General features: G+C 32.4%; 2 protein-coding genes across 2 annotated transcripts in view; both read left to right on the top strand.

Annotated features, from left to right (window-relative positions):
- The first annotated feature begins 1,201 nt into the window (after positions 1–1,201).
- Positions 1,202–13,120, top strand: LOC119830874 (fibroblast growth factor receptor 4-like). Its single transcript, XM_038354049.1, has 6 exons — positions 1,202–1,458; positions 1,782–1,932; positions 5,089–5,346; positions 5,758–5,965; positions 11,450–11,661; positions 12,762–13,120. Exons 1-6 carry the CDS (start codon positions 1,420–1,422, stop codon positions 13,052–13,054), a joined length of 1,161 nt encoding a protein of 386 aa, XP_038209977.1. The 5' UTR covers positions 1,202–1,419; the 3' UTR covers positions 13,055–13,120.
- Positions 13,121–19,905: 6,785 nt separating this feature from the next.
- The window catches only part of LOC119830880 (BMP and activin membrane-bound inhibitor homolog), a 55,000-nt gene continuing 51,976 nt past the window's right edge, over positions 19,906–22,929 (top strand). The window contains exon 1 of the mRNA XM_038354057.1: positions 19,906–20,273. Coding sequence (XP_038209985.1) covers positions 20,168–20,273 — 106 coding nt within the window. The 5' untranslated portion in view covers positions 19,906–20,167. The remainder of the gene's footprint in view (positions 20,274–22,929) is intronic.

Consider the following 22,929-nt stretch of genomic DNA (forward strand, 5'->3'; position numbering starts at 1 on the left):
CAAATTAAGCGTTCAGTTCTAAGAATCGTAAAGCTCATATTTCTATTACGATAAGGTTTATTGTCGAGTAACTTACTGAGTTTGGTTATATTAAAATTGTTCACCCGTGTGAACGGCTAGTGGGTAAATCACGGTTTACGTAAAATATTACGTCATTAGGGTCGCACAATATGACCTACGATCTTTATAGTGTGATTTTTTGCGATACTGATATTACATATTTGAAAATGCAAATTTAGATCTGTTTAAAAGAATAATCGTTGAAACTATTTCGAGTAATTGATATTAGGCTATTTTATTATGTAAGTTTAAATATTTTTAAGCTCAAGACATTAATAGAAAGAATTTCTATAAAAATAACTTTTCGAAACTCTAAATATTATACACGTCACCTAAGTATAATATTTTGACTCTACTCTTGATTGATAGTTCTGTGTTGTTTTGAAATAAACCAAACCTAGCCTCACCCACTATATCCATTACCCGCTTGCAATTAAACAGTTTCCCATTGATAGATTATAATCCACCGAAAAATACTAAACTCTCGTATAACGTTGTTTACAATATTACGATGACATGACATGACATAACAGGAACATGCAAAACAATTTTACGTTCCAAACAATGTTATGCAAACTTTTTTTACGTTCTCTTAGCTTACGCTAGTGTTCAGCCATTCGATATACAAAAGTACTATTGTGGCATTGTAAACTTTAAAAAAGTTCTACTAAAGTCCGCTATGATATATGGCAATCTTTTAAAGTATCTGTGACCAAATACATGATTATTAAAAAAAACATAACGTTGTCTTATTTGAAAAAAGAACAAGATTTATAAAGAATATTTATTTACACTGCGTAACTACGTACGTGCCAGTTGCCATTACTATGTTTGTACGAACGCTACCCGTCTTTACAAACTGTTTCGCAAATCACGACGCGTATGCGCCTATTGACCGACTACAATTGAGCAATATATGATCGAGATAAGTATCCTATAATTTTATCGCCACTTCTGTTTACGGCTTCACGTTTGTTCCGGATTGAAAGAAACGTGTCGATTGCAATCGAGAGTTTTATACTTAATTTCAGAAATATATGTTTTAGTATTTATTCATAAAAGTACTTACATAATATTGACTAGTAATGGTCATTATAATATGTAAAATGTAGATGATATCGTCGTAATAGTACCTACGTTATATAATGCAAAAAACCTTTGTTACTTTGTAATTTAACAAAATGAAATCATGTCATTTGGAAATCTGGGAAATATTTCTACACATAATAACATCCTTAGAGGTATTTCTTCTTTCTCATATTAATGTATTAAATATATCAGGATTTACGAGGTTCTATTTTTAGTGAACTTATCAAAGCGTATTGTTACAGAAACGAAGCGAACGTCACAAGGGGCCAGATGGAAGAAAGTCCACTTTACGTTCATAAGGAGTTTGAGGTAAATATTTTTAGAAATCGCGAATAGCCCGGCTAGACTTGTTCTTATTAGAGTAACAGGACTTATAAGGAATTAATAAAAATAAAATATTTAAACAATTAGTCTATTACTTTTAATTAAAAGGTTCGTACACTAGTGGGTTTCGGAAATCGGGCAATTTCAACGCACGTCTTATATTTAGCTTAGCAATATTTTTTTTATTTTTTTTTTTACTTTTGTTCTTACGAAGTGTACTCTAGTATAGCTGCGGCGGATAACTTATATTTTATAATTAATCAACTACGTTAGAATAGTATATACTGTAATTATGAAATGGTCATAAGCCAGGGGATGACACCGATGAATGGGAGGTCAGCAGATCCCGAGTCCACCTAGGGGCTTTAATAGGGAGTGGAGCTTTCGGAAGGGTCCATGTAGCTCACCTGGACATGCCTGGCGGAGAGACCATAACAGTTGCTGCTAAAATGCTAACAGGTAATAATTTGATACATTTGATAACACTATTTCTTTTAATATTATGTTAAGACATACGAAATAAGTTTCGTTCCAGCATTTTGGTATGAATGAAAATGATTTGGTATGAAACAAACATTATTTTGTAAATTAAGCCAACCTAAATAGGTTATTGTTTCGACAGTATAAAACAGAACTAGCAGCATTGGTTTATATGATAATAAGCTGATAGAATTTAAATTTTACGGAATAATGAAAGAATCTTTTTGCATGTGAAACTATAAAAAACTAACATGTTCCACGTAACAACGTATACACGACGCTTCTTAAAAATTCAATTCAGTTCCCATGTAATTACAGGAGCAGTTCGCGATTTGATAATATCTCAGTTATTGCATAAAACATTGTATCTAACATCGTAGCTGTAAAATTACTGAATGTGGCAATACTAAAAAGTTATTACATATTTAATTATTCGATTAACATTGTTCCGATACAGGATAAATATGAGGCTCGTCGGTACTGTAATATATTTATCATTAGATTCATTAGAAAATTATCGTCAAAAAAATGTCTCAGCGGCGTTGTATAAAACATTCATTCAAATTAAAACCTTATTCGGTAGCAGTAATGTTTAAAGTTCATAGTGCCCCTTATTAGAAAGCTCTGCCCAATATAGCCGCAGGCAGAATTTTTCTTCGGAAAATTTTTATGTGATTATGAGTCTATTTATCTATTGTACTTCTACAATACTACAATTTCAAATGCTATTTTTCGCCAAATTAGTATTATATATTATTATGGGTAACAGATGAATAGAAATAACAGCTCCGATAATGAATACACACTCAGAATCAGTAGATAGGAAATCTTATTCTAGGCGGTTCTATAAGCGATAAGATATATTCCATGTGGAGATAGATGCTTTTGCTGCTGCTTAAGCTCATAGTGAACTCGAACTGTCTATTTATATAACTGCACATTTCATTATTTTTACTAACCATTCATTAATTAAGCTTTGATTAGTATTAAAGTTGTAAACGGCATTTTTTTTTGTATATTATATTTTACTCCATGTTTCACTGTCGCGTCAATTTACCAACTGCATCATAAAATCGCTTCCCACTATTTATTAAAGTGGTCATAATAGGACGTTTGAGTGTTAAATAGCATCTCAAGTATTCAGTGCCCTAAGTTAAACCTACCGTTACTAACATTACATCTTTCAACAAATAAATCATTTACGACACATAGAGTAATGCTAATGACTAATAGCCCTATTTTATATACAACTATTCTGAGGGAGCGCTTTTGAAAGAATTAAATACCTTGTGAACAACCTTGTATATACCATTACAGAAGTGAAATACAAATGGTGTGAACCTGCATGTAACACTAATCGTATCGACCTCACATGGGATTGAGTAATCTGTCAATCTGATAACAATTTTATTACCTTTTGACCCTCTTGACGTTGTACCCAGACCTTTATAACTTCTTGTGGATAGGTTTAAAGGGCCTCATAATGGCATCAATTTTAATCTTTAAATGTCGAACTTGGATAATTTAATGAAACTTTGTTATCCGCTTTTAGCATTAAATACGCAAAATTAAACCATACTAGCTCCGCCCCAAGATTAGCCCGCGTGGAATTAGGACATTTAAAAATATTTTGTGACTGTATTTTCTTATTTTTCTCAAAAGCTCATCTCAGCTGTCTGTATAACAAATTTCATCAAAATCCGTTCTGTAGTTTCAGCGTGATTGACGGACAGAAATCCAAACAAACAAACTTACACATTTATAATATTAGTGTGAAGTATGATTATAAAAGTGAAGTCCCGTGTCCCCTAGTGGGGTATGGGGCAGATGATGTACATCTGTTTCACTTTTCGATTTTCTTTACGGACAAGTAGGTGATCAGCCTTCTGTGTCTTGCCAGACCGAGACGTTTTTTTTATGCGTCCCTACCGGGAATTGAACCCAGGACCCGTTGGTTCTACGCTCACGCGTTAACCACTGTACCAAGGAGGCGGTCGATGTGTGATTATGAAACTAATAAAAGTCACTTCTAGTGCTCTGGAGTCAGTGTTTGAACCCATACACAATTCATTTACTTGTCGCATTTGCATATAGAAAGATTGATTGTTCTGTCGTTCACAACACAAAAGCACACCGCCTAATGAATTTATACTCGCAATTAGCTTACATAAAATAGGAAATGAAAGTATTGATGAGTATTCAACTGTTATAGCTTGATTGTTGTTAAAAATGTTTATTTCCTTTCACAATCGTTTATATTTGTCAACCGACTTCAAAAAACAAAGTTCTTATTTTGCATTTATCACCTTAGAACTTTTGACTGCGTGAACACATGATGATGATTTTTATTAAACTACCTCCCGTGTAGTCCCATTTCAATTTGGTTTAGATTTGTCAATTTGAAGTTTCTTTAGCTTTTATATTAAAAATAATTATTGATTACAGTAATTATTATAATCATAGCGGTTACAAATTATAAAAATCCGTTCAACCGTTCTCGAGTTATAAGTTTTTTATATAACGCGACGTCCTTATATAAATAAATACAATATAGAGTTATATGCCCTGTAGTCAAAATCGCATTATTCAAAGGAAAAACAATGTTAACAAACGAGTCTTTATTCCTAAAGAAAACTCAATTGTTTTATCGTATCAAAATTTCGTGTAAAGTATCATTTCGTTTTTGAATTCTCCCAATAATCTTTTCTGAAATAATTCCCCCATATTAGATAAATTTCCCCTATATCTCAAAAAACTTATGTGTGAATATTAACCATTTCAATTATACGCTTCAGTTTTTCTTAAGTTATTTTATGAAGAGATAATTAATGCTTGTGAAGAGAAGATATTTGTTTTTTTCCATCCTAAAACTACAATACCGACTTTGTAAAAATTTGGTATGCAAATAGCTATAAGCCTAGAATAACATAACGGCATTTTATAAATGTACAAACCACACTGGCCTAAACTTTTATTAATGTGTCTAAATAATGTACCAAATACTACGATACAGATATAGGGAGGTATACAGATAGAGTACAGTTAGGGCCAGGAAAGCCCATTAGCTTCCTGGTACCCTGGTACCTTGAGTGCAACCATATATTCCGCCAGTTGCACGACGAATCATATTTCCAGACAACGCAACCGGCGAAGAGATGCAAGACTTCCTCAGAGAAATAGCAATGCTGAAACACGTTGGCGAACACAAACATGTGATACGTTTGGTTGCGTGTTGCACCCGGCGAGCGCCCCTCATAGCTCTGCTGGAACACGCGCCTAGAGGTGACCTCTTGACTCTGCTGCGATCAGCCAGAGGCAGGCGGAATATAGACCAGCAGAAGAACAGCATTAAGTCCGATTGTAATATAAACGGTCGACCGTCTGAAGCTGATAGTATGTATTTGTTTGTAGTTACTACTAAAATTTTATTAGTATGTTAAAATGTATAAGTTTTCACAATGCGCAATTAATATGTAATTTAAAAATTTATGTTTTACATGATTATTTGGTAAGTCAAATATAATTAATAACAAAAACATAAAACTATAGTAGTAGTATTAAAACTAAACGCCTATCAAATCCTGCGAACAAACACCTTGGAGGGAGTAAAGTCTCATCTTAAACTACATTTATTTAGAAATTTAAACTGCATATTGTAGTCCTGTCAATTAGAACTTATACTCAAACTAAAGCAGTCGCAAGGATTTGAATACAATAAGAGATTATTAACAATACATAAGATGTTTATCCGACATTGTCCAAAATCGAAATACAGAGAAATGTTAAATACGTTTTCACTTTCAGCCGAATACACAAATTTGAGTGACTCAGATCCTCCATTAGAAGAGAATGCTGACACAAAACTGTACATAGATTCCGACCAAGAAGTAATGAGCAAACACCATTACGTGGCAGAGCCTGCACTGCACCTAGACAGCAGTACTATGAGAGACTACGCATTACAAGTTGCATTGGGCATGCAGCACTTGGAAGCTCGTGGTATAACGCATCGGTAAGTACAGCATAATCAAAATAAACCTAATGGATTTAAAGAAGAAGTCCATAACTGATTTATTTCCATAGACTTATATATAAAGCAGATAACAACGCGTATTTGTAGTGTTAATCACGAAGTTTGTTAGGGTTTTGTGTCTGAGAAACCTGTTTAAAAAACTACACATACTCGCATTGAAAATAGCTTGCCTAGGTTTTTCTATGTTAAGATGTTATTTGCGTAATTCTATTCATTTTTAACGGATCTTTGCTGATTTTATTTGACATACACAATTTTTAGTAGGCAGATCTCATTTATTTGTTTTTTCTTTCCTATAGAAAGATTTTAATCATGTTATAAAAATGTTAAAATATTACAAAACCGGAATATGCTAATGATCCCAGAATAGCGACGATCATAACTTAAATAAACGTGGTGGATGAAGATGAAGTGTGGATGTCAATAAATAATAATAATAAACCTTGCATAATAAACCAGGCTACCAATTTTTATTTTTTTCATTTTAAATAAAAAAAATATTTGCAGAAAACATGGTTACAAAACATATTTATATATTCATATTAAATATTAAGGTTTCATCAAAACAATCCGTTTTCAAGTCGCGCAATCTCTCTCCATGAGCAAGATATTGATTTCTTGAACCGGCTTTAGCTCCAAAAATAGATCTTTTTTATTCTTTTTACATCATAGAAACGAATGAGACATATTGTGGTATGAAAACCAAATACAAATTAGGGTTATCTCCAAAATATATCGACTTCGACTTCCTGTCAATTTAATAATAATCGTATCATTATTTATTACATTTATATATTGCTATAAGATAACCTTAGTATATGCACAACAGTGGAAGTAATTTTCTATGAGCAACAATGTCCTTCAATTCTGTAGAAAATCCTCGGAAGATATTCAAGTACCTATCCTAGCATTATGTTATCTGTGCAATTTCTTTCGCTCATCGACTGGGCAGTGAGCTGTGAGATGATTTAAGCACATAAGACTAAATTTTTTCATAAATCATTTGCTGTTCGTGAAAATTTAAATTCTTTAAAAAATGTGTTAAGGTTCATTTCATCTCTCTTGTCTTATCTTAGCTAGCTTTTATTTATTTAGCGTTAAATTTATATATTTCGAGTATTTATCTATAATATGACAATCATCATTTTATTGATGTATTTAAAATTATATATAGTAAGTTAATAAGTTTATAATTATATTCATGCAATATATGATTTACATAAACAAATAAAATTATTATTTCATTTAATTTGAGTGTTTGAAACATAAATATTTCAGTTGAACAATACATAAATAATTTGAAGCATACAGCTCGCAACATTTTACCAGGAAAATTGGGATATATTCTAAGAAATCATGTCAATAGCCTCACCCGGGCAACAGGGAACGTCCTCGCTTGCTCCCGGCGGTTTAATTATGCACAACTCAATGTTATTCGAATAACATAATGGTTGCTGTGGTATATTATACAATATATAAGCTTATTCCCGCCTTGTAAATTAAATTTTATGACGCCTGCGGAAAATGTTACAGCAATGCAGTATTTTTGCGTATTTGCAATGAAATAAAACTTTATAAGTCAAATGAATATAATATTACAAATTATGAAAACCTCCAAAGAAAGCCAAATTTTATCTTTATTATATACCTACTCTTAAACTTTCCACTTGTCATTTTAATAATAATTATCTTTTATCTTTTATAAATGCTTCAAAGCTTTTATTATTTATATCTTTTTTCAAAATTGGATTAATAAAAATTCTCTCAAACAGTGTTATTTAGCGTATATTTTTCATAACATTTCTAATTAATTTATCATTAAAACACACACACAAAACTGAACAAATAGCCCGCCTTCCAGAAGTATAATTAATTTTACCATAAATTAGATTACCAGACAGTATCGGTTTTACTTATGAGCAAAGACAACGCCCGAATGAACAGTTGTTGAGGGTTACTAAGCAACTGTAACTATAGCAACGGTTCTATGCCCAACGTTTAAGAAAAAATTGAAAATAAGTTATTAGGGTGTCAGGAGGTGGTGAAACAATTAATATTAATTGTTTAATGGAGAACTTTACAATTCACACGGGGAGTGTGGATGTTTCAAAGTTTTCCAGTAGAATTTCTATTTCATTTTGTGGTTATAGGTTTTAAAGCAATTGATTAGTTGGTAGATGTCTAGACGGCAAATTTATTACGGCAGCATAGTTTTTAGTTTACAATTCTAAGAATAAAGTATTATGTAGAAGCCTACAAGTATTAACTTGGAAACAAAAACTACTAGTACAGTATTATGTTATCTGTGCCAAAACTATAATTATTATTATTATAAAAAAATCATTTACTTTCTTTTTTCATAATTTATATCTCTTTTATTTCTTTATTATATCACTTCGAAGTGGTTCAAAATTATGTTTAAAATACTTTAACATCTACAACATTAGCTATGCTTATAACAAACTATTTATAATTCATTGACCACATTTCAGACTTTCCCGGACTGCTTTCTATGAGCTTAGACTGCAAATCATTTTGACTTGCCTGCTTGTCTCTATTTTGGTACAACAATGCGCAAAAACTACATTATAATTTATATAAAATTATCTTTATACACCCACGACACAATCACGGCTTCGCGTTGCCGAAGAAAAAGGGTCATTCCCGTATGTTTCCCCGCATGATTCCCGTTCACGTGGGATTTTCGGGATAAAAACTATGTATGATAATACATATGTCCTTTCTCGGATCTCAAATTATGTCACTACCAAATTTCATCTAAATCAGTTTAGTACTTTAAACCTGAACAAGCGACAGATAGACCGCCAGAGTTAATAAATGCGAAAGTAATTAATATATTAGTAGAGAGATTCATGTGACTATATATTTTTTATATCAAGGAATAAGGAAATCATTCGAGTTAAGGGTTGGATGGACGTGTAAATAAAACGCCAGTGGAATTAACATTACTGGCCTGAAGCAGTACATAGGAACAAAAGGATCATCTTCTAAAATTAAATTTATTGTTTAATTCTTATTCGATATTTCAAGCTAATTTCATCATTTCTCGCTCAGCTGAGGCTGCGGTTTCATAAGTTCCAGTTCAATTCTATTCTCCTGGTAACTAAGAGTTTGAAGATTAAATGATGTGTGCTATGCGATTCAGCTTAGAATAGGATCTTTTCTGCGCGATCTTTATTGAATGAACAATACATAAACCATACAACAATGAACATACGAGTCAGGCAAGATAGAATAAACCATCATGGGAACATAAAAAATCCCTTTTACGTTAGTTATCCATCTGAGTAAAACTTACTTTTAAAAGTCAATTTCCTGTCCTATTTAAAGGTTATTAACGTCTTTTTCTTAGTACTTCTATTCTTCATAGGACCTACTTTTATTTTATACTCACTGGATTCATTTTTGTTAAAAAATAATAATAAAAATTCCACATTGATTCCGCATTTCATGATATCCACTGTTACCTTTGGTAGGTTACCATTTATTATGGGTTATTATTAACCGATTTCAAAAAAGAAGGAGGTTCTCACAATTTTTTAGAAGATAGTGTTTGAGTGAACAGATTTTAATGATTCTTTTTAATTTGAAAGTTCCCCCCCGCAGGTCTCATTAAAATTTAGTTTGGTTGTGATAAATTGGAGATATTAATAATCTAGTGAGAATTTTAATGCCTATTGCCTGTTATAGCAGGGAGCTTCTTTAATAAATTAACAATGAACTATTATACTATGACCTTCGTTAAGTTTGAAGCATTACAGAACGTTTCTTAAATAAATAGAACCCAGTTTCCGAAGCAAATTCGAAACACATTGTTTCATATTCCATTGTTATCGAAATTGTTTAGTTTGTTTTGCTCAGTATAAATCCTTTATCTTAGAAATATAATTGTAGTAGGCTGTCACTTAACGGTGATGTGAAATGTTTTGTGAGAAACCCTTATTAATTCTAAAAAGTATAAATAGAATTAGTTGCTCACTAGCTTAATGAAAAAATGTAGGTATAGATGGAAATGTAACTCTGTCTGTCTCTTGACGTCAAACCACTGAACCGATTGGAATGGTACACAGATAGTATGACACCCAAGATAGGCATAGGTTTTATGACGGAAATCACACGAAAACGGAAACTATGCTCAACTGTTTTTCAGTATCTATTTTCTTCTTGTATATGCGGACGAAGCCTAAGTGAGAAAGCTAGCTTTTCATAACATAACTTATATGCTTTAATAATCCGTACACGGATTTATAAAAGCAGATATCAGTTAAGAGATATTATGAAATTTCGAAAATATGTTTTAAAACTGCTTGAGTGGTTCTGTGATAAATGTAATACGAAAATATATTTAAATTAATAATGAGAGAGATAATTGGTTTTCACAATTCTAAACAGTTACAAACGTTTAAATTAAAACTTTTTCAAAACGCGTTTTAAAACAACCCTTCATCATTTCAATTTATCTTTCGGTCTAATATTTAAACTTCTGTTTTAACGTCTTTAACACGATAATGGAAAAAATATTCCCTGCGTCTAATTAAGTCTTACTCCTACAACTACTCTCTATTACCTACTAGAGGTAGAATACCCACACGTGACATGGATTTTAGTCATTTTACTGTATAAGATTAAATTTTAGGTAAATTCGCACGTGACTTTAATAGTAGAAAGAAATAAAAGCGACGTCAATAAATACAATTTTCCAGAGTTCCGTACCCTTAGGGTACGGAAATTGGATCCTATTTGCACAACTCTGGTGTCCGTCTGTCTGTCCGATGTCTTTCACCAGGCATCTTTATCTCATGTAACGTGATAATAAGTTTAAATTTTCAGAGAGGGTGGATTTCTGTTGCCGCTGAATCCCGCGGTTAGCATGACCTTATGTTTCTTTTTCTTCTTCTTAAATTTTTTTGCTGACCAGCTTTTTTACTGTTACTCTTTAGCTTCGTTTCACGTCTCCAACTATATCCGTATATTGACGTATTTATAAACACATTTCAAAGATTAAATCGCCGAACATTTCTTTATTCAATAAATTATTTAAGTAAGGTAAAATGTATATATGCATAATTACGGATCGGCGCCAAACAATCAATGAACATATATCACTAAATTCAAAATTGCGCAGGTAAAGCTAGTTATGTGTAGTGTATTATGGAGCTGTAACTCAGATTACTGAATAGAATAATAGTAATAATCATTATTTACCTATCGCATGAAACTTGAATTGTGTTTTGTATGAGGTTTCTCAGTTCTCTTGTGCGCTAAAATCTCACCTTAATTAACTTTAATAGGACTAGAAGTATATATTTATATATTACTATTGCTAGTAAATGACATAATATATATATTTACTTCTCAGTATCTCTTCAAAACCTACAAACTAAAACTTTTCAAAAGTTCAGCTAATCTAGACATCTTCAAAGTGTTACTTTATAATTCCAGAGATCTCGCGGCAAGGAACATATTAATGGATGGAGCTGGCGTCTTAAAGGTCGCGGACTTTGGACTCTCCCGTTCTGGTATCTATGTCCACACCCGTTCCAGACCCGTCCCACTGCGGTGGCTGGCACCGGAAGCTATTTTCACCTCTCAGTACAGCAGTGCCACTGATGTCTGGGCTTTTGCTGTTTTGCTATGGGAAATTGCTACTTTTGGTAAGATTTGTTGGAGGTTTTTCCGGTTAGTGATGATTTTATGATATGTAAAAAGTGATCGGAAGGCTATAAAACACGAGTACGTCGCACAAGACTTGATCAGTCATCAACTTTGATAGTAAGGATGTTGCTGTAAAATTTGTTTAAATAATATGTTTGTTATTCGAGCGAGAACTTTTTAAATCTCCAACGTGCAGTGTCGCCAGCAACTCCGAAAGACGTTGATTGAAGTATTTGTTGCTTCAATATTTTCTAAACGATAAAGAATCTGATATAATTAATTTTGTATTAATAATAATTACAACAACATAATATTATAATCCGATTATCAAAATAATTAATTGTGTGTACAAACATGTCTTCATACATGAGTGAATTTATATTGCTCAATAACGTTTATTTTATATCATCTCTTATTATACATTAAACGTAGGCACGCATTCACACGTCTAAAAAGATATAAAAATATTTGAATAAGCTGAATCCTACGAGTCGCGCGTGTAATGGAAATCACAGGGGTGTAACGTAATTATGAATAAAAAAACATTTAAATTAATATGAATGCCTAACTAGCATTATACTTAATTATCACACCTTCGTAATTTTATCTCATTGTTTTTTTTTATGTCACAGTCGGCAATGGAGCTGGTGGAACGCCTGATGGAAAGCGCTACCACCGCCCATGAACATTTGTAGAGACGTAGAGTCGATTATAGACCTTATGCCTCTACAAATGGATTGCCGACTTTATATTGGGAAGGGATTAAGAAAGGATTGGCGAGAGGAATAAAGGAAAGGACTGGGAAGGGGAAGGAAAAGGACATGGGCCTCCGGCTCCCCCACTCACCGAACGAAACACAGCAGAATGCTATTTCACGTCGGTCTTCTGTGGGGGTGTGGTACTTCCCCGGTGCGAGCTGGCCCAATTCGTTCCGAAGCGTGCTCGACTACCACATACAATATTCGACTACCACATACAATTTCTCCTAAAAAGCCTATAAAATAGTTTATTTTCTACTTGTTCATATTCCAAAACAGTAATAAATAGTGTAGAAATTCATTAATTAGTAACTAACACATTACTGACTGTTGGATTTCAGGTGGATTCCCATACGCTGAATTAAGCAACCAAGAACTCCCCACGTACCTAACCACGGGCGGTCGTCTGCCGAAGCCAGCCAGAGCCTCCCAAAGACTTTACGAGCTCATGACCGAGTGCTGGTCCGATGACCCGAACATTCGGCCGACCTTCACACAAATCGTAGATAGACTAACCGTACAGAATCAACTGTATGTAGACCTCGACTGCGTCTTCCCCCCAGTGGAAGAAAACTTCGCTGAACTCAGTGAAATGGATTTCCCATTGGACAGTGCTAACGATTTACACCGGTGATTTTAAGACTGAATAATTTAATTGTTGTTATTTATTCTATAGTTTTTTAGTAAATTTATGTCGATACAGCGTTTTTTATTTCCCTACTGTATGGAGGTTTATTTATTACGTAGTGATAATTTGATTTATTTAAAAACTTAAGAAACCGTACACTATAAGTTTCAATTCAATTTTGTTTTAAATTCAACGTATTATTTAAGAGTTTTCTATCAGCAATTTGTGTTTTGAATCTGTGTCTTCTATAAATAACCTTCTATTTATTCCAATTCACAAATACAATAAATAGGTGAAACTTTTTAGTTTCTTTTTAACAATGATGTTGTATGAGAATGATTTCACAGTAAACAGAATAGTGATACTTTATCGGACATTTGCTAATTCGCGGTCATGCGAAAAAGCATGGAACGATTGGAAACGTAACTTAGACCGGTAAATGTATTGTTTTTAAAGCGAGAAACGCTTTTTCATTTTCGTTTTTATAAAAGAGCCAAATTTCAGTTAAATATCATTTGTTAACAAAATTGAAACTAATTTATAAACTATTGATTATTTATTCATAGCGGTATTTATTAAAATTTATCTCGTAGGTAGTATCATCGCATAGGAGAATGTTATAAGACAGAAATTACTAATTATAGCAACTAGGTACTAAATTCGAGCTGACCCGACAAACGCTGTTCTGCCTTACACTTATCATTTAAGTGTATGAAAAATAGATGTTGGCCAATTCTCAGAGATACCCAATATGCACACAAAATTTCATAAGAATCGCTTCAGCCGTTTCAGAGGAGTATGGTAACTAATTTGTGATACGGGAATTTTATATAAAAGATAATCAGGTACTTCCAAATTGATTAATCTTAAATCTTTTTGAATTATAATTTTCATATTATGTTCTATCATATTGTTTTCCATAGATTCTAAATAATATGTTTATGTTGTAAACGTGTATATATTTATGTCGCCGCATTGAACGCAATAAAAGTGACGGTCAATTTAATTTATTGTTCTTACATCAATAATAAATTTCTGTACATTTAATTGTTCTCTGACAAACGACATGTTGATAACAACAAAAACATGAGAGAAAAACATTCGAAGGGAAAAAAAGGAGATCCGACCGAACAAACAAAGTATGTTAATTATTGATTTTTTATTGTATCAATTCATTTGTTTCAGTTTAAAAGCCTTATTTATTTTCATTCTGTTTTACAATGAAAATAAACAAGTACATGTACAATGCAATTGTTGTAAATGATTCAATTAATGTATAAAATTTAGTAACAACTGTCTTACTATTTCATCCGCGTAAATGAGTTCTTTATAATACCTAAGAAATATGTATTTCATAGATATTTTAAAATATATCATAATTTTAGGTATTTTATAAGTTTAGGTAGATACTAGAAAGTTTATATACTAGATAACTGTGTCTCATTTTAAAATTTCATTAAACGAAATTCAATTCTTTCTCAGATATAAACAGAATCACTGTAATATTCTCAATAAATAACATTAAGTTATTGTTACAGTGTCTACACCTAAAATTCTAAGCACGCTGTTAATTATAACAATAATCAAACCACTGTCTGCAAAATGGCCGAACCCACAAAACGACACGTTAATATTCATTGCAAACCCAGTAGAAGCAGATATGCCTGGTCACTGGATGCCTTTAAGCATCATGAAGGTTATGCTTGGGGGAACTACAAAGAGAGTAGTGAAACAAAAGTTATATTTCAAACCAGCTCCTACAACAACAACAACTACAACAACAACAGAGGCGACAACTATGAGTACAACAACGACAGTCCCACCACCGACGACAGAACCAACAACAACAACGACAACAACAACCACAACAACAACTCCACCACCTCCACCACCTCCTCCATCCTCTCCTCCTACTACTCCACCGACTCCACCTCCACCTGATCCAACGACAACAACAACTACAACGACGACGACTACAACAACAACTCCACCACCACCACCACCACCAACAACAACTACTACAACTACGACAACAACGCCACCACCAACAACAACAACAACAACAACAACAACTACTACCACTACTACTACAACGCCCAGACCAACGACAACAACCAGAAGAGGACCGCCGAGAAGAATTAAGCCAGCCACAGACGCTCATGAAAATCTGAATTCTTAATATTTCTATTGTTTAATATATTATTTAATATATTATTGCTAGCACACATTTCTAATCTTACACTGCATAAATCCTTTAAATTGAGATACTTAGTCATTATTATCGTATTTGTTGGTAATTGTTTATTATTTCCATATCCATATGTATGCAGTCGTTTTCATAAGTTCCAAGCTTATAATATTGGGAGAATTTCTTAAAAGAATTCCGGTGCGGTAACTAGTTTAGCGTGAAGTGTGCAAAGAAAGTTATAGAAAAATATGTTTCAGTTTTAAAGTTAATAAGATCAGGAATATAAGATTTATTATAATTGTAATTTCACTTGGTAACGGTTACTTGATTAGGCAATGATTATTAAGCTTATTTATTATTTAAGCAAAAGGCTCTTACATAAATGGTCTTATACTCTGGATAGTCTGGATAATCTTATGGAAGCCTATGATGTTCATTTTCATCTTCATCCCTTTATGCTACTTACGGCTCACTGCCTTTCTATTTATATAGTATTATCTATAGTACAAGTGTTTTTTTTTTGCGGGGAAATCATGCATAGATACCCACGGCCTCCGGGGAAAGAAGCCGTGGGTTATGTCGGATTCCTACCGACCATAATCATACTATGTTCTGTCGAGCCGCTTTAGAGAAGGGGCCACGGGAGATGGTTATAATTCGTCTGCGACCCCCTCGGATAGTACTAGTATAGGATTATGTTATCTGTGGTATTACATTATCTGTTGCTTTATCATACAAACCTCTACCTTCCATAATACAAACGTTATAGGAACATAATATTAATGGCCACAGTGTCATAACAATGTATTATTATATGGATGAAAAATGAGATGAATAGATACAAAATAGATAAGTTATTTCTTATTTATAAAACTAATAAGCAACAAAAAACTCGGGCGAAATCGTTATTCATCGTAATTAACTGCAAGCTTTTAAAAAACATTAAAAATATTCTACGTATATATTCTACAGATAAGTTACACAGATACATAATACCACAGATAACATAATACTATATTGAGTAGTTTTTTCTCACGCAGTGTCACGTCGTGAAACCAAGGTTCTGCCATCTCACGATACAATAATGAAATATTACTTGTTTGAGAAACTCGCCATCTAGAGTAGAATGAGTATACTAATTTAGATACCATCTGTATCCTATCATACGTTTTTAATTATGGCCGATAGATGACGCTGAAACTAAAATAAAATATAAAAAGCGCAAAAAATTTTAAGTTCTTATACTCTACCATAATATTTTTAGGGAAGCATTGATATTATATCAAAAAAGTATATTTTATACTTACAATATGGTATTAGTAGTAATAGCGTTATCTTTTACTATAGCATATATACTTTCGCACCTAAAAACTAAATTCCTGCTTAAATTTTTACTGTATGTTCTCATAAACTAATCTTTACGTACCTTTCTTTCATCAATCAAGATGAACTGATTGAAATAAGTTGGTCTTAAAGTATGGATAAAGCATGGAAACGTATAGTATTATGTTTTAATAAAATTAATATTTTCTCCCATACAAAATTTATTTATTATTATCGAGGAAAATATAAAATATGCTCTTTTAATAATTATTAATTCACCGTGCTAATATGATGGCATCATTGTAATAGCTCCAAATACTCCGACTATTACTCATTATATCTGAAAACAATTAAAAATTCAAATGAAACACTTAAAAGCCGCCCAGTTATTAGGACATAAATACAAAGCTATTGTTTGTTCAGCCCTTATCTATAATCTGATAAGTAGGCGCCGGTCGGTGTGTGGCTATTCAGAGAGCGATGAGCGATTAGAGATCGAACAATATATTACAAAAGGTGTCTTGAACGGTACCAGATAATGTATGAATATAAGTTTGTCTGTTTCTTTTATATAATTAGCTATTTTATTCTGTCATAAGAGGCATAGTCGAAATAACAGTTGGTATTTTTCTCGTACGCATTGTAATATAACAAAATATACTTTTAGGTAGATAAAAGAATATAGCATAAAAGGCGATTAAGTTCGTTTTATTTATTTTATACAAAATCTTTCATCTACTTAAATCTATTCCTTTTTTACTACTAAACCGGTTTCTATTAAATTATTTATGATAAACTTAATTAATTTTAACCATTAAAGACCAGATCTGACCAGTCAAAACTTGTTTGTAAAAACGGAGTAAAAAAATCACAAAAACGCTTCTTAAACCGCTTATCTAGTGGCACAGCCATTGTAAGGGCTCCATTCTCAGAATTTCTCCCGTATAATTAAGGTTTACAATGAGAATTTCAAAAATTCCTTTGTTTTATTCCCAAAACAAGTCCTCATGGCACAAAGAATAGCACTTTGTCAAAAGTATACTATTTAGTCAAAACAATACTTAAGTACCGATTTATTTACCGTTTCTAGCTAGATAATTCGATTTCTTGGCGCCATAGCTTATAGTCTATGAAAAAAAACTACATAATTCTTACAATTATGATTTTGTTTAATTAATTTCACGTTCATAGTAAAATTTCAACGCACTTTTAAATCAGTAAATATTATTTCAATATAAGCTTATTAATAATTAATAATAATTTCATGTAAAATATTCATAATCTACTAGTAGGTAGTAGCTATTCAGATTTAGGTATCATTAATATTTCTTTTTAAGATAATAGTTTCTCTAGATTCGATTTTTTTATGTCATAGCGGGCGACTGAGCTGAGCTGGTGGTTCGCCTGATGGTAAGCGATCATCACCGCCCATGAACATTCGCAGAGGTGGTGCGTCTGCGAATGCGCTGCCCGCTTTCATGGGGTAAGGGAAAAGGAAAGGATTAACGACTGGAAAGAAGGAATGGACTGGGACGGGTAAGGAAAAGGAAACGGGCCTCCGGCTTCCCCACTCACCTTACGAAACATAGTGGCATGTCACTATTTCACGCCGTTTCTGTGGGGGTGTGGTACTCCCCCGGTGCGAGCTGGCCCAATTCGTGCCGAAGCGTGCTCAACTCCTACAATAATGGATACTCAATAGAAAGCTTAAATTGATATTTATGTAATTTTTTTCATTTTAATTTTCAGTGAAACTACATGTGAGTACCTAGGTATATTGAACATTAATACATCACTACATGGCATAAACAAAGTCGCTTTCTCTGTCTGTCCCTATGTCTTCATACTTAAATTTTTAAAACCACGCAACGGATTTTAATTGTTTTTTTTAACAGAAAGAGTGATTAAAGAAAAGGGATTTATATGCATAATAACATACATTAAACTACTCCGAATTTAACGCGTAATAAAACTGCGGGCAAAAGTTAGTTTGCTTATGAAATAAAAAATTATCCTTTTAATTATACGACGTTATAAAACAACTGCCATTAATTAAGTAGGTAAATTCTTAAAGGCTGTACCCAATAAATATACGGTATACGTAGTACGATCATGTTTAAGTCATTAAACCTTATTAATATACAAGGGTTCTGGCATTCTGGCCGAGACAAAGACTGGCTGTATGCGATGGATGCTTTGCTCCTTTTATTTTTCTTTTTTGTTTTTTTTTTCTCATTAAGTTTCGAAACGCGTGCGCCGTTCCATTCGGCCGCTGTTTCAATCGAATCTGTTCTTTTATTGCCGTTTTTAAGGCATATAATTGCGATTGATTTCTTTTTAGGGTTGTGTTGATATACAATAAGTTGAATAAATCATTGAGGTAAATCTTGGGACTTGGGAGCAATGAGTGCAATGATGTTTCGTAGGTAAACAATAAAATATAAGTTTAAATGATCATTACTGAAGTATTGTAGCACATAAACAAGAAATTGAATGTGTTGCTATTTTTTTTTACATGTATTGTTAATTTCACTATTAGGTATATTATGTACGGAATATTATGCGGAAACTTAGTTAGCTATAACAATTGAAATATGAAACAAACAATTAGACAAATATATTTACAAAATACCAAGTTTCCCACTTAATAATTTACTTTCACAGCAAAAGGCGCCACTTCATGCTTTCAAGCAAATAATATAATAATAGTCGATAGCTTTTAACTTCCTAAAATAAAGAAAAGTCACCTACAATCAACAAAAACAAGAATGCAATCAACATAGCTGCGGGAGCTTCACTAATTTTCGACTCTAAAATTAATGAATAGTAAATTAAATAAAACTCTATCTCCTACAGGTAAGGTTGCAATTCAAATGCATTCAAACGTAAATGTTCTATGAGCTCTTGCATCGGTAGTAGTGTTGTGTGTATGGTCGATGAACTATTTAAATAAAATAAATTAGAAAAGCTACTGCTAATAATGGAGTAGAATGATTTCAAGTAATGTTTTTTTACTTTAAATAAAACATTACGTAATTACATCTTCTTTTTTAATTTTCTTGTCACACAAATGATAATACAACTTAACTTTTTGTAAGTACACGTACTTCATTTCTGAGAGTGTTTATATGTCTTATATATAAAACTTATAATATTAACTTAAATATAAGCTACATTGTTACTTAACCTTATATCCATAAATAAATAGTAAAAATAATAAAAATAGTAAAAAAATAGTGAATTAAATAGTAAATGTGTTTTTGTATATTTTATTTGTCTATTGAGTATCGATATTCAAACACCCCTAGCAACCGGTGAGCAATTCGCTTGCTCGCTCATGCTCGTTCCCTTTCGTTCCCGCATCAACGTCAGTGCCTTTTTAGCAGTTGTCAGCGAAGCTTGTGTCGCTGTGTCCGAAAATAATATGAGCGCGTGTTAGTTATTTTATCTAAAGCTTTTTGTGACATACGGAGATATAGTTAAATAGTGTACTGATTACCCATATGGATTTGAACAGTGTATTGACGATGGACTAATTGAAAAAAATAAACAATGTTATGGTGATTTTAATGAGTGTTTGTTAGTAATAGATTGTAATTGAGGTAGCTATGGCAATGGCTAATTTTAGCCTGTGTTTGGTTCTAATTCTATACCAACTCTCAGCAGTTTATAGCAACGAAGCGTCTTCGGAATTGTTGGATCTTGGATTGGCAGGTAAGGGCTAAGGGCTTCTTATGTATTTCTGTATATATTTGTTTCTTCTACTTACAATTTTTAATACTATCTCCATATGTTGTTCATCGACACACGATTAAAGTATAGTAAATAATGTATGATAAGGTATGCTATTAAATACCTATCCAGTAATATTGTATTCACCACAAAGGTTCTTTCCACGCTTGAAAACTAATCCTAGTTCACGGTATCTGTTGGCTATTACCTACTTCATGTATTACAATTCAATAAAAACTTTATTTATAATAAATTCGTTTACGTAATCCAGCTTCTTGCTATTCAAACCAAAATACAGGACAAAGAAAGTAAGTAGATTACATAAAATTGACAGTTTTTTTATCTCTTTCCTTTTTTATTTAACTTCCATTTATATATATTCAAACACAAATGTCGTCGAGGTACCTTCTAACATACATTTTTTACACTTTCATCTTATAATTATGATATTAATATTAACATCGGTACTACCGCGGCTCCTCTTTTCATTTCATTTCTTTAGACAGGTAATTTATTTGAACAATGCAGACCCTTTCGTTTAAGTACATATCTTTGAAGTAGTAGTATGAAGTATCTAAGGAGTAGAGAAGACAAAACGGAGAACAAGCTCTGTTTCTAATTAAACCTATACTCGTTGGTAATGGTTATTTTTACGACTTTGACATTTTATGGGCTTTAGGTAATTGATGAGTAACTCTTATGCCATTACTAAACATTATGCTACTGAAATAAAGCGAAATTAAACAAACAATATTCAGTGTAAAACATACAATTCTAAAGCACATGTTAATAATACATTTTCGTTCACAAAATCACACATAATCGCCAATTCGGCGTGTCATAAGTAAAAAATAACAAGATAAGCTCAGAATACTTAAGATAACCGTGTTGCTATATATTCAGAATAAGGTTGAAAACTGACCGGTCATAGTTTATCTACATAAGTTGATTAAATCTCATGTTAACGCATACGACAAAGAAAAAACGGTACTTTATCAAATAATTCCCAAAACATACATCCACCTTCAATTCGTCTTTATAAGTATTTGTTCTTATTTTAAAATCTTATGAAACCCTTTTATTTACGTTTGATTTAGTAATACATCTCAGGCAACCACAAGCTACTGTTGACTTGTTATATTCAAACCGCTACTAATTAATAACATAACAACCGGCGAAAGGCATCGACTTACAAATATCCAGATTCGTAGAATATCGATTGATTATGTGACGTCATAAAATAGATATAGTATCAATGAGATCAGATAAACCGCAGACTTGGCGCCGCGACAACGTCACACCTATTTTAATGCAAGGAATAAGTGTAATTGCTATAACGACACTTATAACCAACGGGCTAGGACATATTTTTGGATGCAATAATTTCTTTATAGCGCATTAACTTTTATCGTACGAAAATAAAGATGGATCTTAAGTAAAGGGTTATTGGTTTATCGGACAAGCCTCAATTGATAAAGTACAAGATTTTTCAATAATTATTGTAATTAGCGATACCGAAACGTGATTTTATACTTGCATTTACTATGTTACCTGACATTGTTGGGTTCTATTACGCAACGTCATGTTCAATATGGCCTACCTACGTGTTTTTTTATGTTTTTAACTGTATAAATCCTCCAAAGATTATTCCTCTATCCTATATAATTTTATAAAAGAATAGTCATTTATACATGAGCGGTATGAAATAGTGTTATAAAGTAACAATTTGAAAGGGGATTTGATAATCTAATGCAACATGTGTGCGACACGCGCCGGGAGTCGGCGCCAATGACGTCACGGGATTCATGGGATTCCGTAAATGAATCTCGACCTCCTTGGCTCGTTATCCATAACTATCTATGACTTTTATAATTAATAGTTTGAAAAAACTCGGGTATTTGATTTGATTTGGTTGGATTTTCTATATCTATAATGAATAACTAATTTAATGACTGGTGATGACGTAAAAATTAAATATCTTTTCGCGGCTTTCCTTGTAGATATGTACTTCACATTAACTTTAGGTACATACTTAAATTACATACAAACTTCCATCCAATTACAATTTTAAAATACATCCAAATCCGTTCATCATTGAATGACAAATCAAAATACATAAAACACAAATACACAAAGCTCCTTTTACATGTACTCAAAATAACAATTACCTATATGTTAAAAAAGATATGTATAAACACAGAACTGTAATAAGCTTTCATTATATTAAATTTGTGCAGATATTACATTTTCATGCTTCGAATTTGTTGTCTGTACCTTAATTAACGTGTCATGTACGAAAATTAGCAGTTCAACGTACGCCATAAATCATAGCACCAATTATATTGCAAAGTTTACTCGTATAAATGAGTGTATGATTTATTATAGCAGAGTACCTACGTACAACTTTGTTAAGAAATTTACCATCGTTAAATATGTGATGAAACGGGCGCTAGAAACGATAAAATAACTACATTATACGTACAATAAAGTTTTCATCTATCTGCACTTTTACAACGCACATTTATAATCGATTATACGCATACCTTCCTATTTCAACTACTGTAATCAATTTGTAAATATACAAATGATACTAAATCCATAAAGATTGCATCGAAAAGCGCGTCAATTAGCGAGTTTC

This window comes from Zerene cesonia, chromosome 12 (assembly GCF_012273895.1).
Source record: "Zerene cesonia ecotype Mississippi chromosome 12, Zerene_cesonia_1.1, whole genome shotgun sequence".
In the NCBI taxonomy this organism is placed as follows: Eukaryota; Metazoa; Arthropoda; class Insecta; order Lepidoptera; family Pieridae; genus Zerene; species Zerene cesonia.